Genomic DNA, 15,371 nt, shown 5'->3' with positions numbered 1-15,371 from the left:
CATGAAGCGATTATCCGATTGCATATAAAATATATGCTTTCATTTTTCTTTAAGAACTTAGTACTTCTTCTTGGAACTTAGTACTTGATGCCTAAAATTTTCTTTTACTGTAGTACATAACTCACTTCACTTTCATCAATTTTACTTCATAAAATCTAGCTATAATTTGGCAAAATGAGATATTTAGCTAACAATCGATAGAAGGTCTCCGTTGGAACCCATCCTATCGCTGCCGTGCCATCGCTAATAGCAACAGCAACAATCGTGACGACATTGCTATTTTTGTTTTGAGTTTCACCACGGCGAGAAAGAATGTCGGACCTTGCTTACCTGGACACGTTGGGCAACAAGGAGCTGCTGGCCAAGTGCCTGGAGTATGGCCTGCCCGGAGTTCCTGTCACGGACAGCACACGAAGCGTCATCATTCGCCGGCTAAAGGCCGCCATTACCGGGGTTCCACTTAACAAAAGCAAATCTGCAAGTAAGAAAGCAACTCCAAGGCGTGAAACTGTACACGGTAGCCAGGTAACGACGCCCACATCGGAGCCAGTACGTCGTACACCCGGCAGGAGTGCAGGCCTCACCAAAACCAACAATAACAAGATCAGCGAGCAAAGTCGACGCACAATCGCCTATGGACTAGACAACACTTCAATCTCGGGAAGATCTGTGCAAACTACTACCACGGTGTCGGATGTGGGCTCCCAGTCGGAGGACGATGACTACTACATGGTGGACTCACCGGGTCTTAAGTACGCCCAGGACCAAGGGCCTAGACGCTCTGTTTCTCTAACCAAATCCGGAGTTCTGACCACATCGTACACTCGCGAAGTTGACCAGCCGCTGTACGAACAGGAGGATATACCACGCAGCTACACGTACGAAAGACCCCATGTGCCAGCCGCTACTCTTCACACACTTCCCACATACGAACCACGCATCGAACCGTCGAGCTACAGACGCACAGATTTGGGTTTCTCGCGTCCCCTACTGACCCAAACCAATTTAAACTCTACCAGCTACCAGGAGGTATCGGCATTCAACCCAAAAGTTCCATCTGTTTCGCCAAGAAACACTTTCAGCGGATCTGCTATGCCTTTTGGTGGCCCACCACCAGCTCCAGCACCCATTCGCCAGCGAGAGAGTTTTCCAGTAAGTGGATCCAACCTGGCCCGTGGTCGCCTGCTGCAGCCGACTACCGCAGTAAACACACTATATCCGCAACTGAATCAGTTCTACGATCAACCGGACAACGCTGGTGAGCCCATGGACACAGAGAGCGAGTCCGAAGCTGAAGAACCACCCATTAGAAGACATTTCCAAAATAAGCGCTTATCGCCGCAGTCCAGAAAGCCTCTGGTAAGACACGACGATCAGGTTTCGCCCATGGCGCAGTTCCGTGCACTGGCGGTATCGTTGGATCAAAAATATAATCTCAAATTCTACTTAATATTGGTAGTGTCAGTGATGCTGGCCACCATGGTGTACGTGGTATTGACGCCCAACGCCTGAGAAGCGTTCATATCAGGGTACAACATTTGGTTTTGGATACTTCACGCATTTTTACCCCAGACTACAAAGAAGGCATATTTACGAAGACTTTGCACCTTAAGACTACTTTAAATCCCAAACATGTTCAAAACTAACAAATATTCAATTCTTTATCCAAGTCTTTAATTGCTTGTTCTCGCATATTGTTTCTTTTTATACATAATTAGAAAAATGTACTACATTATAATTATTGTATTGTATTAAATAAACCCATTAAATGTAAGTGCTCAGGGTGTTTTGTTGCGATTTGTGTGTGTGCTACTCTCTGACAACGGACCGTGGGTTTATTTATGCTTTATGCTACTATTTACACGCCATTTAAATGAACAAAACAATGTAAAATCGTTGAAGGATATCAGGGATCGCGGCTAGGACATCACAAAGCAAATGGCTGCTGGCTGGCTGACTAATTGAAGTGGAACTTGAACTGGAACGGCGACCCGTGCTGGAAGTGTCCAAACGGATGTTCGCCATGGAAGCCGCCACTATGTCTCTCAGGATCCAGCGGATCCACGCCGCTGTCGAACAGGGTCCGCTTCTCGGGATCCGTGAGTACCTCCTTGGCTGCGGCGATGTCGATAAACTTCTTCTCGGCCAGTTTTTTCTCCTCGTCCCGGAAGTTGTCCGGATGCCACTTTTGCGCCGCCTTCCTGTAAGCCTTCACAATCTCCTGTTTGCTGGCGCTGCGCCCAACGCCTAATATCTTATAGTAATCCCTGCGTTCTGCCTGCTTCTGCAGCTTCTTCGCCCTCTGGATGCCTTCTTTCGCGCGGGAGTTGCTCTCCTCCAGATCGAGAGCCGCTTGGAAGGAGTGTATGGCATCATCGTACATCTCGGTGCCCAGCAACGCGTCAGCACGATCACAGTAGACCTGAGCATCCTTCATAATATCTAGTGACTCCTTGCACTGCTGCAAAGCCTTGCCGAACTGTTCATCGCCCGTGTAGCAAGAACAGAGCACCTTGTGCCCCTCATACCGGATCCTCGTCTCCTCCGGTTCGTTACGCAGCACTGCCTCTCCGGCGGCTATGCACTCGGTAAACTGCTTCTCCTCACGCGCCTGCTCTGCGTTAACCAGCTGCTTTTCCACCTTTCGTACTTTCTTGTAGAAGGGGAAGCAGAGCTTGTGCTCCGGATCGAACTTCAGGCACTCGCGGATCTCTTTTAAGGCATTCGTGGCGTGGCCAATAGTGTACAGCAGCTGGGCGATTTTGTAGTGGCCCTCAGTGCTGTCCTGGGTGAGACGGTTCACCTGTCGCAAATCAGCAATGGCTGACAGTGGATCATTGATTGCAATGTAGGCATCAGAGCGAGCCTGAAGGAAGGGCACCGCCCACGGTGAGATCTCTAGTAACTGTGTGAGCAAGAAAATGGCGTGTTCGTGATCACCGGGCTGAACAGCCCGCTGCACCACCAACTGTGTCTTTGCGGATGTCAAGCTGGAGTAGTGCTCCAACACCAAGCCGTTGTTGGGTTCCTCTTGCAGCACTTGATCAAAGTCCAGCATCGCTTGCTCATACTCTCCGCTCTTCATGTGCACAACACCACGCTGAATGCGGGCGGCCGTGAAGTCTGGCTTCAGTTCCAGCACCCTGCTGAAGTCCTGGACGGCGAAACGCGTCTTGCCCAGCGCCAAATACACGGTGCCGCGCTTGAAAAGCGTCAGATAGTTGTTGGCATCGCCCTCTGTGAAAAAGGTAAAGGTTAAATCAAAGACGAGGGCAGAGAAAGGGGGGGATATCCGTGCACATATAAATGTAGTCCTAACCAAAAGTTTACCAAATGAATTTAATCATAAAATTCAAGACATACTGCACAAGTTTGCTTATCCACTGCATTTTTATATGGAAATAACCAGCGTCTTGGCCTTGAAAGTTGCAAAAAATGGTTATGTTCTATGATTTGTTTGCCAAAAATATTTAGAAAATATTTATATTCGTAGGCAATAGCAACTTTCGATAGCGATGTTATGTAAATTCTTCCGAATTTATACAAAATTAAAGGCAGCTGCTATGGTAAAAACCGAATATAAATGAAGTGTCATGGATATTCCGAGTCTTTCATGTGTACAAGCCAGTTATATTTACCAACAGCTGCATGGTAGTGCGTCAGTGCATCCGACAGCTGTCCGCGGGCAAGGAACTGCTTGCCCAGCTCCAGATGGTTCTGAATGTGCGCCGGACTGGCCGTCGACTCACCGCCTGTGCGAGAAACAATGACGTGTATTTGGGGAGATTTAGTAGATAAGGATTTGAAGTACGTACCTTCCAGGAAGAGCTCCAGAAGGAGGAGCACCAGGCAGGCGGCCAGTTTCTTCTCGCCGCCGCCGATCATGAGTAGGTCACTCAATGGCAAGGCCATGTTGATGGCTACGTGTTATTAGATACCGCCGCTGAGAACCAGTGTGGGTGTGATTTGGAGTTGAATCTCTATCGACACGCACGGCAGATCTGCTTGGCGTGGCAGCTGCTAGTCTCTACGGTCGCACTGCTTCCCCTCTTGCACATCCACTTTCACTGGCGGCTTTATTTTCAGCTCGCTGTTATGACTTTTGCGTCCGTTTTTGGTAAACTTACAGCCGTCTGCGATTATTTCGGTAATTTCTGACTTGGTCAGCTTGTTGTTTTAGCCGTTTGTGTGTTATGGAGTCTAGCTGATACTCCCCGTGGGCATTGCTGCCACTTCTTGTTCGGATTCGCGACCGCTGTACACTGAACTTTTCGCTTTTAATATTATAAACTAAAAACTGACGTGTTCACGTTCTCTAGAGATGGGCGAATTTTAGCCGCAGGTGATACTAGTCGCTGATTCTTCACGCAGTCACGAGTCGCAACTATCGGATGTGGGCGATGGCGGTGCTGGCAGCTTTTGTCTGTTTCCTAGCTAGAACTGTTCTACTTATTGCGAGTAAAGAAAATGAATAACAACTTGAATACATTATTAAGATTGCACGGTTCATTAAATTAGTGCTAGCTTTTTCTAGCTAGCTTTGAATCAGTACTAAAAAAAAGATTTTGGCATATGTAATCTCAAATGTAATCGATCGCTGCCGCGCACCTCAAAAAGTAACCGCAATTCAAACTTTGGTCAAATGAATGTTTATTCGGAACATGAATTTGGTAAATATATCTGCAACTACATATAATAAAATCCATAGTGTATTGATATTTTAAATATTCTCATACATTTCAGTAATTATTGTAAATACTTCTCGGTTTCATCTGGAAATAAATGCATTTCTTGAGCACTAAAAGTTTTGCCGCGAAGTGGGAGCAGACTGCTCTGTGATTGGTTCGTCCACCTCCTCATCATACTACTGCTGCTCCTCCTCCTCTTCCGCTTCGTCGATGTCTACGGCATCCACAAAAATCTCTATGGGATCACTGGCAGTGTTTGGTTGTGTTTTGGCTGAAACCGTCGTTGTTGCTTTGGATGTTTCCAATTCCTGATGCTCTTCCGCCCGCTTCAGCTTTGCCTCCTGGCAGGCCACTCGGAATGCGTCGATCGAGCAGAACTTGGTGAAGCAGTCGCTGCAGATCTTCTGGGGCAGTCCGTCGTTGGGAGAGATCTGAAATGAATTCACTGGCTTTAATCTACTGCAGATCTAAGTAATTTTGTGAAACAACACTGGAACACTGAACACAAATTGACTTCCATATCATAGAAATCCAATTAATCCAATCGCTTTGCGATGCTAAATTACCTAGTATAATTGGCGTTCCTACATTATTCTGAAATGTAGTTTCGTACATGTTTTTTGAAATGTTACTTTTGCAATACACTTATACTAAAATCCAGTTCAGTTTAGTTAATGTTAAGACATTATTGCACAATGTTGAAGAATAAACGCTTCCAATTAATATTCATTTCAGCATTTCTATTTATGGCTGAAGAGGTTGCTACCTTCAATTTGCATAAACTTAATTAAACTAATCGATTTTCTTACAGATCTCCTCCAAATTTGAATTCACCAACCTCCAATGCACATCCACCGACAAAACCTTCGCTGATTTTGAATTCTGCTATATAAGGTCTGCGAATCGGAGCTACAAATACATAACGCTTAAAGTGAACTTATTCAAAACGCCAGTTACAAAAGTCAAGGTATGTAGATATTGCACAAATAAAACACTTTTATCGTCACTTTAATCGTAATTATCTCCAGTTCAATATGATACTATACAAGCGATTTAGCGGCTACAGGCCCTTTATGTTCAATATCACAGTGGATGCGTGTAGATTTTTAAAAAACCCTGATTCGAACCCAGTAGTGAAGTACTTTCACGAATTCTTTAATTCCTACTCGAATCTTAACCATTCCTGCCCCTTTGATGTGAGTATATCTTTGTGTACTATAACCCAATTTAAATCATTCTTCTACAATAGCACGATCTTTTTGTGGATAAGATTCCCACAGACTTTGTCAACCACAGAGTTACGAAGATTCTACCCTTCCCCGAAGGTGATTATCAACTGGAAACTCATTGGATGGCTTATGAAATCGATCGGGCCGTGGTCAAGATTTATTATACTATATCGTAGCCATGTGTCTTCGAATATAAGTCAAGAATTGTGCAATTTATTGGAAACAATGGAAAATATATAATTGTAGCTATTCACATAATAAAAATTCCACTGCAAAAAGACAAGCGTTTCATAAAATTGATGATTCCGGAAGACTTTAGATTGACAATTTCCCAAAAGCTTTGGGGTTGGCAGGAAAATAGCCATCCTATGCATAATTAAGCCCCAAGTGGCTTGATTGTGAAAACATTATTAAGATTGCACGGCTCATTAAATTATTACTAGCTTTTTCTAGCTAGTATTGAATCAGTACTTAAAAAAGATTTTGGCATATGTAATCTCAAATGTAATCGATCGCTGCCGCGCACCTCAAAAAGTAACCGCAATTCAAACTTTGGTCAAATGAATGTTTATTCGGAACATGAATTTGGTAAATATATCTGCAACTACATATAATAAAATCCATAGTATATTGATATTTTAAATATTCTCATACATTTCAGTAATTATTGTAAATACTTCTCGGTTTCATCTGGAAATAAATGCATTTCTTGAGCACTAAAAGTTTTGCCGCGAAGCCTAGATTGCTCGTATAACATCTTGTTTGTTTTCATTGCTTACTTCTTATCGCTAAGTGGTCAAATGGATATATGTGCTTGGAGAGTTTAAAGGCGTTCTGTGAGATTAATATGGATCAGAGATAGAAAGAGATATGCGGCTGAAGCGCCTTAGGGACTGATCGAAGAAATGGACAGAGATATACATATGTATGTATGGGTTATGGCCTACGGAGTATCTTCTAAATAAAGCTCTAAGCACTTCTACGATCCTAGGATCGCTGCGTGCATATGGTCTAGTGAGTGGCTGGAGGGTACATGTATATGGTCTATGTAGGCTTGAGTTCCGAGAGCTACGCTCGCAATGCATTGCAGTTTCTGCGCTGTGCTTGGCTATGACAGAAATCTTTTCTGTTCCACTTGGTTAGGAAATCACAATGTTGATCAGATCATCCAGAGGGTGGTCCGCCGAGTGCGGCTGAGACGCGTGTGTCTTTTGCATGTGAGCTGGAAGTGATATTCATCTATATGGAAGTGCATCATTGAGTGGTTTCGCATACATACTCTTAAGCTTAATGTGCGTGACAAATCTTTCCTGACAGATATCGCATTTGTAGTAGGTTTTGCCCGTGTGAGTTCGCTGATGCAGCCGCAAAGACTTCTCAAACAGATAGGCTCGACCGCATACGTTGCACTTGAAGTTCTTCTCCAAGACTGCAATAGATTGAAGCTTACTAGTATAAGAGATCTTAGAAGATACATGTGGACATCCCTACCCTCATGACTCAGCCGGTGCTGGGTGAGCACATACTTGAGGGCGAAGGCCTTGCCACAAACATCGCACACATTGGGCTTCTCCTTCTCGTGGGTCTTAATGTGCCACTTCATGTCCTGGGCGCGCTTGAACCGCTTGGAGCAGTGTGGACAGGCGTGCGGTCGATCCTTCTCAGAATGCACGGCGGCGTGCCGCTCCAGAGCGGACTTCATGTTGAACCGCTGGCTGCAGCTGCCGCACTGAAAGAGTCCGGAGTACTGGCGTTCCCGCTTCTGCTGCAGCACCCGCTTGTTGTTCGCGATGACCGGAGCTCCAGGTCGCTGCAAATGCTCCACGGACATGTGATGGATCAAGTCGGGTTCGCTGGAGAAGGGCTGGCGGCAGAGCATGCACTCACTCCGCTCGATGGCCGTTAGGTTCTCCCTGTGCCGCTCCAGCATGTGAATCCTTTTCTCCGCATAGGATGCAAAGACTGTGGAATTGGACAAAAATGGGTTTAGTATCCATTGGTACAAAGTTAAAAGGCGGCTAATCGTAGGGTGTCATGAAGTAGAAAACTCGGAAAAATGTGTCGTCCTGAAGATAGGAAGTTAACTTTGTTAAAATCAAAAATATATTTCAATAATGAATGAAATTCCTTAAATGCAGGACGATTATCTATGTAATTGCTGACATGCTGCTCTCCGGGGATTCGTACGGTGGATGGAGTTGGTTATGCATTTGGTTGATGGGTTTAATTGGTTAAAACGCTAAGTGGCTAAGTGGAAATCAAAGTACAAAACTTTTGCCGTTCGTTAATCGCATGCGATGGCTAATAAGGTGTACAAAATGGAGCTGGGTTAGCCATTATCATTACCGTTGCTTTTGGCTTGACTAACACACTATATAGGGCGGCAGAAGCAGCCGGTCTTGGCCCAGTTTCTATGTTCTTAAAGCGCTTGTTGGATGTGAGAATGTTAATATATGATGCGACAGATTGATATATGGTTAATGCTCATGTTTGTGAATTGTTTGAATCGATGGATCTCCCAAGCAGAAGATCCCGTGTAGTTGTCCCCGAACCGGAGGATCCAACTTGACTTACCCTCCGTGCAATTGGCACACTTGTAGGGCTTCTCCCCGCCGTGCTGCCTGTAAATGTGCCAGCGAAGAGTCTTCAGGTGTATGAATGCTGTGTAGATAACAAAATTGGGGAGCTTAATTCCGTTTACTCATAGATGGCATAGTATAATAACAGAAACGTTTAGGTGATAAAAGTGGTCAACATGGCGTATGAGCAATATTCAGGTTTGGCGCAATTGGTGATTCTTACTCTTGCCGCAGAAGCCGCAGTGCTCGCTCTTCCTGGAGCTGGTGCCCGAGTGGGTGGCCTCGTGGCACATGAGATGCCGCTGGCTGATGAAGAGTCGCTCGCAGCCGCTGTGGCGACACTTGAACTGGCGCTCCGGATTGTGCCACTTCATGTGGTAGTTGAGGCTCTTGCGTGTGTAGAAGCGCTTTTCGCACAGCGCGCACTCAAAGTCCGTCTCCGAGTGGTACTTCTCCACGTGGTGGCGCAGGTTGTGCCTGTCGCCGTACTTCTTGCCGCACACCCCGCAGGCATGTTGCTTCTCCACGTGGCAGCTCTTCAGGTGCACCGTGCGCGAGGCGGCATCCTGGAAACGGGCCTCGCACTCCGGACAATTGTACGGTTGCTCCGGATCGTGGCTGGCGTTGATGTGCTCCAGCAAGAGTTGCTGCAGCTGGTAGCTCTCCTGCGGACGCAAACAGAATTTGCAGGCATAGCTAATGGTCAGTTCCGGGGGAGCAGACTGATCTGTGATTGGTTCGTCCACCTCCTCATCATACTGCTGCTGCTCCTCCTCCTCTTCCGCTTCGTCGATGTCTACGGCATCCACAAAAATCTCTATGGTATCACTGGCAGTGTTTGGTTGTGTTTCGGCTGAAACCGTCGTTGTTGCTTTGGATGTTTCCGATTCCTGATGCTCTTCCGCCCGCTCCAGATACTCCGGGTGCTCTTCTTCCAGGCTGCTGGCATCGATCTTGTCGTAGATGTTGGACAGCTTCAGCTGTGCCTCCTGGCAGGCCACTCGGAATGCGTCGATCGAGCAGAACTTGGTGAAGCAGTCGCTGCAGATCTTCTGGGGCAGTCCGTCGTTGGGAGAGATCTGAAATGAATTCACTGGCTTTAATCTACTGCAGATCTAAGTAATTTTGTGAAACAACACTGGAACACTGAACACAAATTGACTTCCATATCATAGAAATCCAATTAATCCAATCGCTTTGCGATGCTAAATTACCTAGTATAATTGGCGTTCCTACATTATTCTGAAATGTAGTTTCGTACATGTTTTTTGAAATGTTACTTTTGCAATACACGTATACTAAAATCCAGTTCAGTTTAGTTAATGTTGAGACATTATTGCACAATGTTGAAGAATAATCGCTTCCAATTAATATTCATTTCAGTATTTCTATTTATGGCTGAACAGGTTGCTACCTTCAATTTGAATAAACTTAATTAAACTAATCGATTTTTTTTACAGATCTCCTCCAAATTTGAATTCACCAACCTCCAATGCACATCCACCGACAAAACCTTCGCTGATTTTGAATTCTGCTATATAAGGTCTGCGAATCGGAGCTACAAATACATAACGCTTAAAGTGAACTTATTCAAAACGCCAGTTACAAAAGTCAAGGTATGTAGATATTGCACAAATAAAACACTTTTATCGTCACTTTAATCGTAATTATCTCCAGTTCAATGGGATACTATACAAGCGATTTAGCGGCTACAGGCCCTTTATGTTCAATATCACAGTGGATGCGTGTAGATTTTTAAAAAACCCTGAGTCGAACCCAGTAGGGAAGTACTTTTACGAATTCTTTAATTCCTACTCGAATCTTAACCATTCCTGCCCCTTTGATGTGAGTATATCTTTGTGTACTATAACCCAATTTAAATCATTCTTCTACAATAGCACGATCTTTTTGTGGATAAGATTCCCACAGACTTTGTCAACCACAGAGTTACGAAGATTCTACCCTTCCCCGAAGGTGATTATCAACTGGAAACTCATTGGATGGCTTATGAAATCGATCGGGCCGTGGTCAAGATTTATTATACTATATCGTAGCCATGTGTCTTCGAATATAAGTCAAGAATTATGCAATTTATTGGAAACAATGGAAAATATATAATTGTAGCTATTCACATAATAAAAATTCCACTGCAAAAAGACAAGCTTTTCATAAAATTGATGATTCCGGAAGACTTTAGATTGACAATTTCCCAAAAGCTGGCAGGAAAATAACCATCCTATGCATAATTAAGCCCCAAGTGGCTCTATTGTGAAAACGTGGCCCACACACAACTTTCACTTGTGAAAAGTTGTAATTTTTACAGTGAGGCCACACAGTAAGAAATTGGGAACAGTAAGTTATATTCCAAGATTGAAATGTTTTGAGACATAAAAACCCAAAGATATGTGGTTTTTCACATGTTATTATACATGCTAAAATTTCTTCCTGATCTCTAATACCTTTTATGCCGGAGCACTCACCTTTAGATTCCAGTTGGCGAACTGGAGGCGAATCTGGGCCATTTCGCTTGGCCAGCAGTTGGGATGATGGAGGTCCAGGAAGTGGCTGTTGCTTACGCCACTTTCGAAATCGCACACGAACATGGAAATCGCACAGGTGCGGCACGTTTCCATGGCGTTGGCCGCAAACAAAGTGGCCAGCGAAAATGCGGCAGTGCATCAAAATCAAAAGCGGTGACAACGATGGCAATATGTGGCTAATGCAACTGCAACTGCAACGCCCAAATTCGACGCCCCACCCATTCATGTGCGGTAATTATGCAACTTTATGAGTTACGCTGGCTCTGCTTGCGTGCGTCGATTCGAAAACCACATCCAAAACCCGCAGCCACATCCACCAAATGCCAAGACCCAGTGGCTCAAAAAGCATTTGCACGGTGGCATGGATATTTTCACAACAAATATTATTGCGCACGCTTTGGAGGCATTTGGTTGCGTTGGATGCTGATTGATGCTGGTGGGGGGGAATTCTGCAACGAGGACTGGGGCACTCGGAAAAGTTTTGTCTGTATCCGGGTGACGACCTCTGCTCCGCTCCCTATGGCCCGTGTCCTTCTGCGCCCACTAGCCAATCCAATGGTCCGTGCTCGCCATCCGACGAAGTTCGAGCTTCCGCGTGAACTGACCTTCGTCGTGGAGCAATCTTTTGGAACTTGCAGCGGCAATGCTCACACTCCCGGTCCACACGGCCCACTGTCGCTTAACCCACTCGGAACAGCTGGCTTTGTTTGTGTACTTGCGCAAAAGCCCCGTGAGGCGGGCGGGTAATCAAAGCTCGCGCGTTAAAGCTCCTCTCCCAAAATATTGAATCTCAAATAACTGGCCTTACACTGGCAAAATTAATGGGTCAACTGAAATGTGCAATTTAATGAGGAAAGAAAATACACTTCAACGATTTCTTTAAGGAACTAGAAATATACAGGTAATTTACAACTGAAATCAATGACGCTTAAATAAACTTAAATAAGAAGTTTATAAAAGTAAAAATAAAAATAAAAATGCTCATGAATAAATTATAGAAATAAAAACGTTATAGATGCATCAAATATCAGTAATTTTAGTCAAATTAACAATTAGCATTAAGACTGGGTTTGACAAAGTGATTGACTTAAGATCTGATGTTATAAATATATTTGTGTTCCACCAGCAGTCGAGCATGACTTTACGACTTAAACTTAGGACAACTTTTATGTACAGTTTGGGGATTCTATTATATTCACTATCTAGAAATTAGCCTATTCGAAGTTCGATCACTAGCTGGGCGGAAGGATGCCTAAGGCCCGCAAGCACAAGGTGGCTGCGTTGAGTTTCGCCTCCTTCTTGTTGTTGCATCCGCGATCCGGCGTATAGGTCTGTCCGTTAATCTCGACAGAAAAGAGAAAGGAGCGGTTATGGGCGGGTCCAATATCCTGACGGAGCTTATACTGCGGGGGCGTCCACTTGTTCTTCGAGGTCAGTTCGTTGAGCACACACACTGGATGCTTATCCTGGGTGACCAGTGGCGATGGCGCCGCCGGTCCAGGTCCCGCTCCCTGACCCGGTGGACCGGGGCCAACTCCAACTGGTACGGTTATGTTTTTATTTCTTCGCTGGGCAGCCGACGCACGCATTTGCGGCGGCTTTAAGTCGTCGCGCGACACCAGGCCGCGTTTGTCCAACTTGACATCCAGCAAAAGGGGTTGCAGTGATCCGGTTTTACATCTGCCCAGTCCCTCACCTGGCTTCCAGCCCATCTTCTGCAGAAGCGCCATTCCCATGCCACCGGTCACCGGTTTGGTGGAGGTCATTTGGTCCTTGCGCACCCAGAGCTGCGGACCACTGTTCAGCTCATGGGCCTTCATCACCTGGGCGCCCGTGCTCCCCGTGAACTGACCAGGCAGGTGCTTTGAGTTCGCCCACGACGACATGTTGCGTTGCGCATTGTACATCATTTTCAGAGCCTCAGAGTCGGCAGGATTGTCCTAAATAATAAACGAATAATTAAGTCATCCCGTGAAATGAAAAATGGTTTTAGAGATCACCTGCAGGCGACGTATGGCACTAAGGCGTTGGGTGATTATGCTGGATACGTCCATGGAGGGCGTCGTCACATCCGGAAAAATGGAAGCACTTTGCGCAGGTGTTACGGGCGTTGTAGACGGTATAGGCACCTCGGGAACAAAGGGAGCAGCCGAGGGGAGGGACTCTTTTGGTACGGGCGGCGGGACTGGTTGGGGAATAGTGGGTGATTGAGAAGCAACTGAGGGTGGCACTAAGGATGCTCCTCCCAGTGACTTAAAGGCGGGTTCCTGCTGCTCCTGCAAAGGCATCGACTTCGCGAATACGTTCTTCGGCGTTTCCCTGAAGATATTAGTAGCCTGTTTGGCTGACGGCAGGGACGGCAACGGCACTAGCGAGTCCTTACGCTCTACCGGCACCCACACCTCATTATTGCGATGGGTCTGTCCCGACGACACCGGGAACTGCATGGTTATGGCCTTTGTTTGCTCGTCGAGCCGAGATGGTGCTGGGACTAGTGCCGTCGAGTTTCGTATATGCATCACAATAGGATCGCGTTCCTTAAGCTGAAAGGGATGATGAAACGCCTTCGCATTACCATTCTTGTCCACATCGGACTCCTCTTCAGAACTCAGATCCGACAGTCCGTCGCCGTTGGAGATTTTTTTGCAAAAGTCGGTCAGATCTTGAACAGTACGTCCTCCGTAGCGCATCTTGACGAGCACCTTGTCCTTGACCTCCGCCGTCATGTTAGCCACGCCGGGCATTGTTCCCCGTTTGAACATGTTAATGGCATTCCGTCGCGCAATCTCGAGCAAACGCTTCTTGTCGATTCCGAGCTCACGAGAGCGAGATCTTGACTTTCGATTCCTCCTGGAGTTGGATTCGCGCACGTTTCGCCTGGGTGAAACCGAGGGTTCCTCCTTTCCGTCATAAAAGCTATTGTGCGGCCGTCTGCGGCCATTAGAAGCCTTTTCCCGGAGGTAGGACTCCTCATCGGAAAGCGAGATATCGGATAGATCTGGTTCCTGCCGTGACTTTGTACTTGCAACTTCAGATCCTTTCGACCGATCCACTTCACGGTGACCGTTGTAAAAGCTATTGTGGGAGCGGACGCGCTCCTTTTCACGCTCCTTTTCGCGTTCCTTTTCACGTTCCTTTTCACGTTCTCTTTCTCGTTCCCAATCGCGCTGCTTGTCCCTTTCATGTCGTTCCCGCTTTTCGGGATGACTGGCAGGGTCCACCGCGCTGCGCTTCCTGTTCTCAGACTTTTCTTTCTCCTTCTCAGAGGGAGTTTGTGCTGCCGTAAACTTATCTTTGTATTTATCCCTATCCTTGTCCCAATCCTTCTCCTTTGATTTGTCTGTAACCCGGTCCCGATCCTTCTCCTTAGACTTGTCTCGGTCCCGGTCCTTCTCCTTGGATTTGTCCCTATCCCGGTCCCGATCCTTCTCCTTGTCTTTGACCCTGCCGTCTTTGTGTTTGCGCTTCTTACGTTTGTGCTTGTGCTTGCCCTCCGCCTCCGAGTCGCTGCATTCACCATCCGATTTGGAGGTCTTCTTTTTCTTGGCCTTTTTTTCCTTCTTTTCCTTTTTGACCTTCTTTTTTTTCTTGAACAGATTGTCGTCTAGAAGTTCCTCTGGAGGAGCGGCATTGAACACTCCGAACAACTCGGCGAGGATCTCGTTCGAAGACTTTACCGGCTTAATGTCCTTCTTGTCGTCCACCGAGGCGGAGCTCTCGCTGTCTCCCGATTCGTCCCTGTTTCCCAGTTCTTTGCTGTTGCTTCTCCGCTGCAAAGTCACCATATCCGCCTTGATCTTGGCATTCAGGGCCCGGAGTTTGGCCTCCACCTCTGCGTCCGGTTGTTCGCTCTTTACCTTAATTGCCGGAACCTCGGCCAGTGCAAGTGGCTCCTGATTCGGAGGATTTGGCTGAGACCCCGCCACTTGCGGCGTTTCCACGCTCGCCCCTTTCTCTGTTTTCTCCGTCATTGCACTCTCGCTGGGTACGGATCGTCCTAGTGTACATGCATGCTACTGGAATACCGCCACAGATCAGCAAATTGGTCGCTGTTAGCGATTAAACGTTTTCTTGCACGCCTTGCATGGACAGAATAGTTTCAATAATAGTGATGACACTCCCGACGGTATCGATAACTCGCATGCCTTAAAAATATCGATACTTTTCTAGGTATGTGTACTGGCACGACAAATCAGCTTGAAAAAACCCAAATAATACGCATTTCTATAATAAAATTTAAACAAGTAAGAGAATTTCTTAAATCAAATGCTTTGAAAAAGCTATACAAAAATCTACTGCGTAAGTTCCTAAAATTTCGCAACACAAGCCAATATC

At 46.1% G+C, this 15,371-nt stretch overlaps 6 protein-coding genes across 6 annotated transcripts; 3 read left to right on the top strand and 3 right to left on the bottom strand.

Annotated features, from left to right (window-relative positions):
* The first annotated feature begins 198 nt into the window (after nt 1–198).
* Nucleotides 199–1,774, top strand: LOC6551983 (LEM domain-containing protein Bocksbeutel). The gene is made up of 2 exons (XM_026981813.1): nt 199–1,359; nt 1,460–1,774. The coding sequence occupies exons 1-2, from the start codon at nt 313–315 to the stop codon at nt 1,466–1,468; spliced, it is 1,056 nt and encodes a 351-aa protein (XP_026837614.1). The 5' UTR covers nt 199–312; the 3' UTR covers nt 1,469–1,774.
* Nucleotides 1,653–4,362, bottom strand: LOC6551984 (dnaJ homolog subfamily C member 3). The gene is made up of 3 exons (XM_001980756.3): nt 3,816–4,362; nt 3,639–3,752; nt 1,653–3,237 (listed from the first exon to the last, which is right to left on the bottom strand). The coding sequence occupies exons 1-3, from the start codon at nt 3,910–3,912 to the stop codon at nt 1,958–1,960; spliced, it is 1,491 nt and encodes a 496-aa protein (XP_001980792.1). The 5' UTR covers nt 3,913–4,362; the 3' UTR covers nt 1,653–1,957.
* A 711-nt stretch (nt 4,363–5,073) lies between these two features.
* LOC6551986 lies at nt 5,074–6,427 on the top strand. The gene is made up of 4 exons (XM_026983988.1): nt 5,074–5,159; nt 5,500–5,655; nt 5,717–5,884; nt 5,938–6,427. Exons 3-4 carry the CDS (start codon nt 5,723–5,725, stop codon nt 6,091–6,093), a joined length of 318 nt encoding a protein of 105 aa, XP_026839789.1. The 5' UTR covers nt 5,074–5,159; nt 5,500–5,655; nt 5,717–5,722; the 3' UTR covers nt 6,094–6,427.
* Nucleotides 6,428–6,468: 41 nt separating this feature from the next.
* On the bottom strand, nt 6,469–11,743 carry LOC6551987 (zinc finger protein 883). The gene is made up of 6 exons (XM_001980759.3): nt 10,977–11,743; nt 8,720–9,575; nt 8,492–8,578; nt 7,409–7,879; nt 7,197–7,346; nt 6,469–7,139 (listed from the first exon to the last, which is right to left on the bottom strand). Exons 1-6 carry the CDS (start codon nt 11,127–11,129, stop codon nt 7,057–7,059), a joined length of 1,800 nt encoding a protein of 599 aa, XP_001980795.2. The 5' UTR covers nt 11,130–11,743; the 3' UTR covers nt 6,469–7,056.
* LOC6551988 lies at nt 9,876–10,559 on the top strand. Its single transcript, XM_026983987.1, has 4 exons — nt 9,876–9,902; nt 9,957–10,112; nt 10,174–10,341; nt 10,395–10,559. The coding sequence occupies exons 1-4, from the start codon at nt 9,891–9,893 to the stop codon at nt 10,548–10,550; spliced, it is 492 nt and encodes a 163-aa protein (XP_026839788.1). The 5' UTR covers nt 9,876–9,890; the 3' UTR covers nt 10,551–10,559.
* Nucleotides 11,744–12,021: 278 nt separating the features above from the next.
* LOC6551989 (protein SON) lies at nt 12,022–15,190 on the bottom strand. Its single transcript, XM_001980761.3, has 2 exons — nt 13,037–15,190; nt 12,022–12,976 (listed from the first exon to the last, which is right to left on the bottom strand). Exons 1-2 carry the CDS (start codon nt 15,005–15,007, stop codon nt 12,269–12,271), a joined length of 2,679 nt encoding a protein of 892 aa, XP_001980797.1. The 5' UTR covers nt 15,008–15,190; the 3' UTR covers nt 12,022–12,268.
* Between the last annotated feature and the right edge of the window lie 181 nt (nt 15,191–15,371).

Source organism: Drosophila erecta, unplaced genomic scaffold (genome assembly GCF_003286155.1).
Source record: "Drosophila erecta strain 14021-0224.00,06,07 unplaced genomic scaffold, DereRS2 tig00000000-arrow-pilon, whole genome shotgun sequence".
NCBI lineage: Eukaryota > Metazoa > Arthropoda > Insecta > Diptera > Drosophilidae > Drosophila > Drosophila erecta.
This window is presented reverse-complemented; position numbering and strand designations above follow the sequence as displayed.

What these genes read in the sequence shown, in the direction of transcription:
- LOC6551987 (XM_001980759.3), bottom strand. Translation starts at nt 11,129, where the DNA reads ATGGAAACGTGCCGCACCTGTGCGATTTCCATGTTCGTGTGCGATTTC. An exon ending in TCGCCAACTGGAATCTAAAG is followed by an intron (nt 9,576 to 10,976) that starts GTGAGTGCTCCG and finishes AATTCATTTCAG; the next exon opens with ATCTCTCCCAACGACGGACT. An exon ending in GCACCGGCTGAGTCATGAGG is followed by an intron (nt 7,347 to 7,408) that starts GTAGGGATGTCC and finishes AATCTATTGCAG; the next exon opens with TCTTGGAGAAGAACTTCAAG.
- LOC6551983 (XM_026981813.1), top strand. Translation starts at nt 313, where the DNA reads ATGTCGGACCTTGCTTACCTGGACACGTTGGGCAACAAGGAGCTGCTG.
- LOC6551984 (XM_001980756.3), bottom strand. Translation starts at nt 3,912, where the DNA reads ATGGCCTTGCCATTGAGTGACCTACTCATGATCGGCGGCGGCGAGAAG. An exon ending in TCTGGAGCTCTTCCTGGAAG is followed by an intron (nt 3,753 to 3,815) that starts GTACGTACTTCA and finishes TTTCTCGCACAG; the next exon opens with GCGGTGAGTCGACGGCCAGT. An exon ending in GCACTACCATGCAGCTGTTG is followed by an intron (nt 3,238 to 3,638) that starts GTAAATATAACT and finishes CCTTTTTCACAG; the next exon opens with AGGGCGATGCCAACAACTAT.
- LOC6551986 (XM_026983988.1), top strand. Translation starts at nt 5,723, where the DNA reads ATGATACTATACAAGCGATTTAGCGGCTACAGGCCCTTTATGTTCAAT. An exon ending in ACCATTCCTGCCCCTTTGAT is followed by an intron (nt 5,885 to 5,937) that starts GTGAGTATATCT and finishes CTTCTACAATAG; the next exon opens with CACGATCTTTTTGTGGATAA.
- LOC6551988 (XM_026983987.1), top strand. An exon ending in CGCCAGTTACAAAAGTCAAG is followed by an intron (nt 10,113 to 10,173) that starts GTATGTAGATAT and finishes AATTATCTCCAG; the next exon opens with TTCAATGGGATACTATACAA. An exon ending in ACCATTCCTGCCCCTTTGAT is followed by an intron (nt 10,342 to 10,394) that starts GTGAGTATATCT and finishes CTTCTACAATAG; the next exon opens with CACGATCTTTTTGTGGATAA.
- LOC6551989 (XM_001980761.3), bottom strand. Translation starts at nt 15,007, where the DNA reads ATGACGGAGAAAACAGAGAAAGGGGCGAGCGTGGAAACGCCGCAAGTG. An exon ending in GTGCCATACGTCGCCTGCAG is followed by an intron (nt 12,977 to 13,036) that starts GTGATCTCTAAA and finishes TTTATTATTTAG; the next exon opens with GACAATCCTGCCGACTCTGA.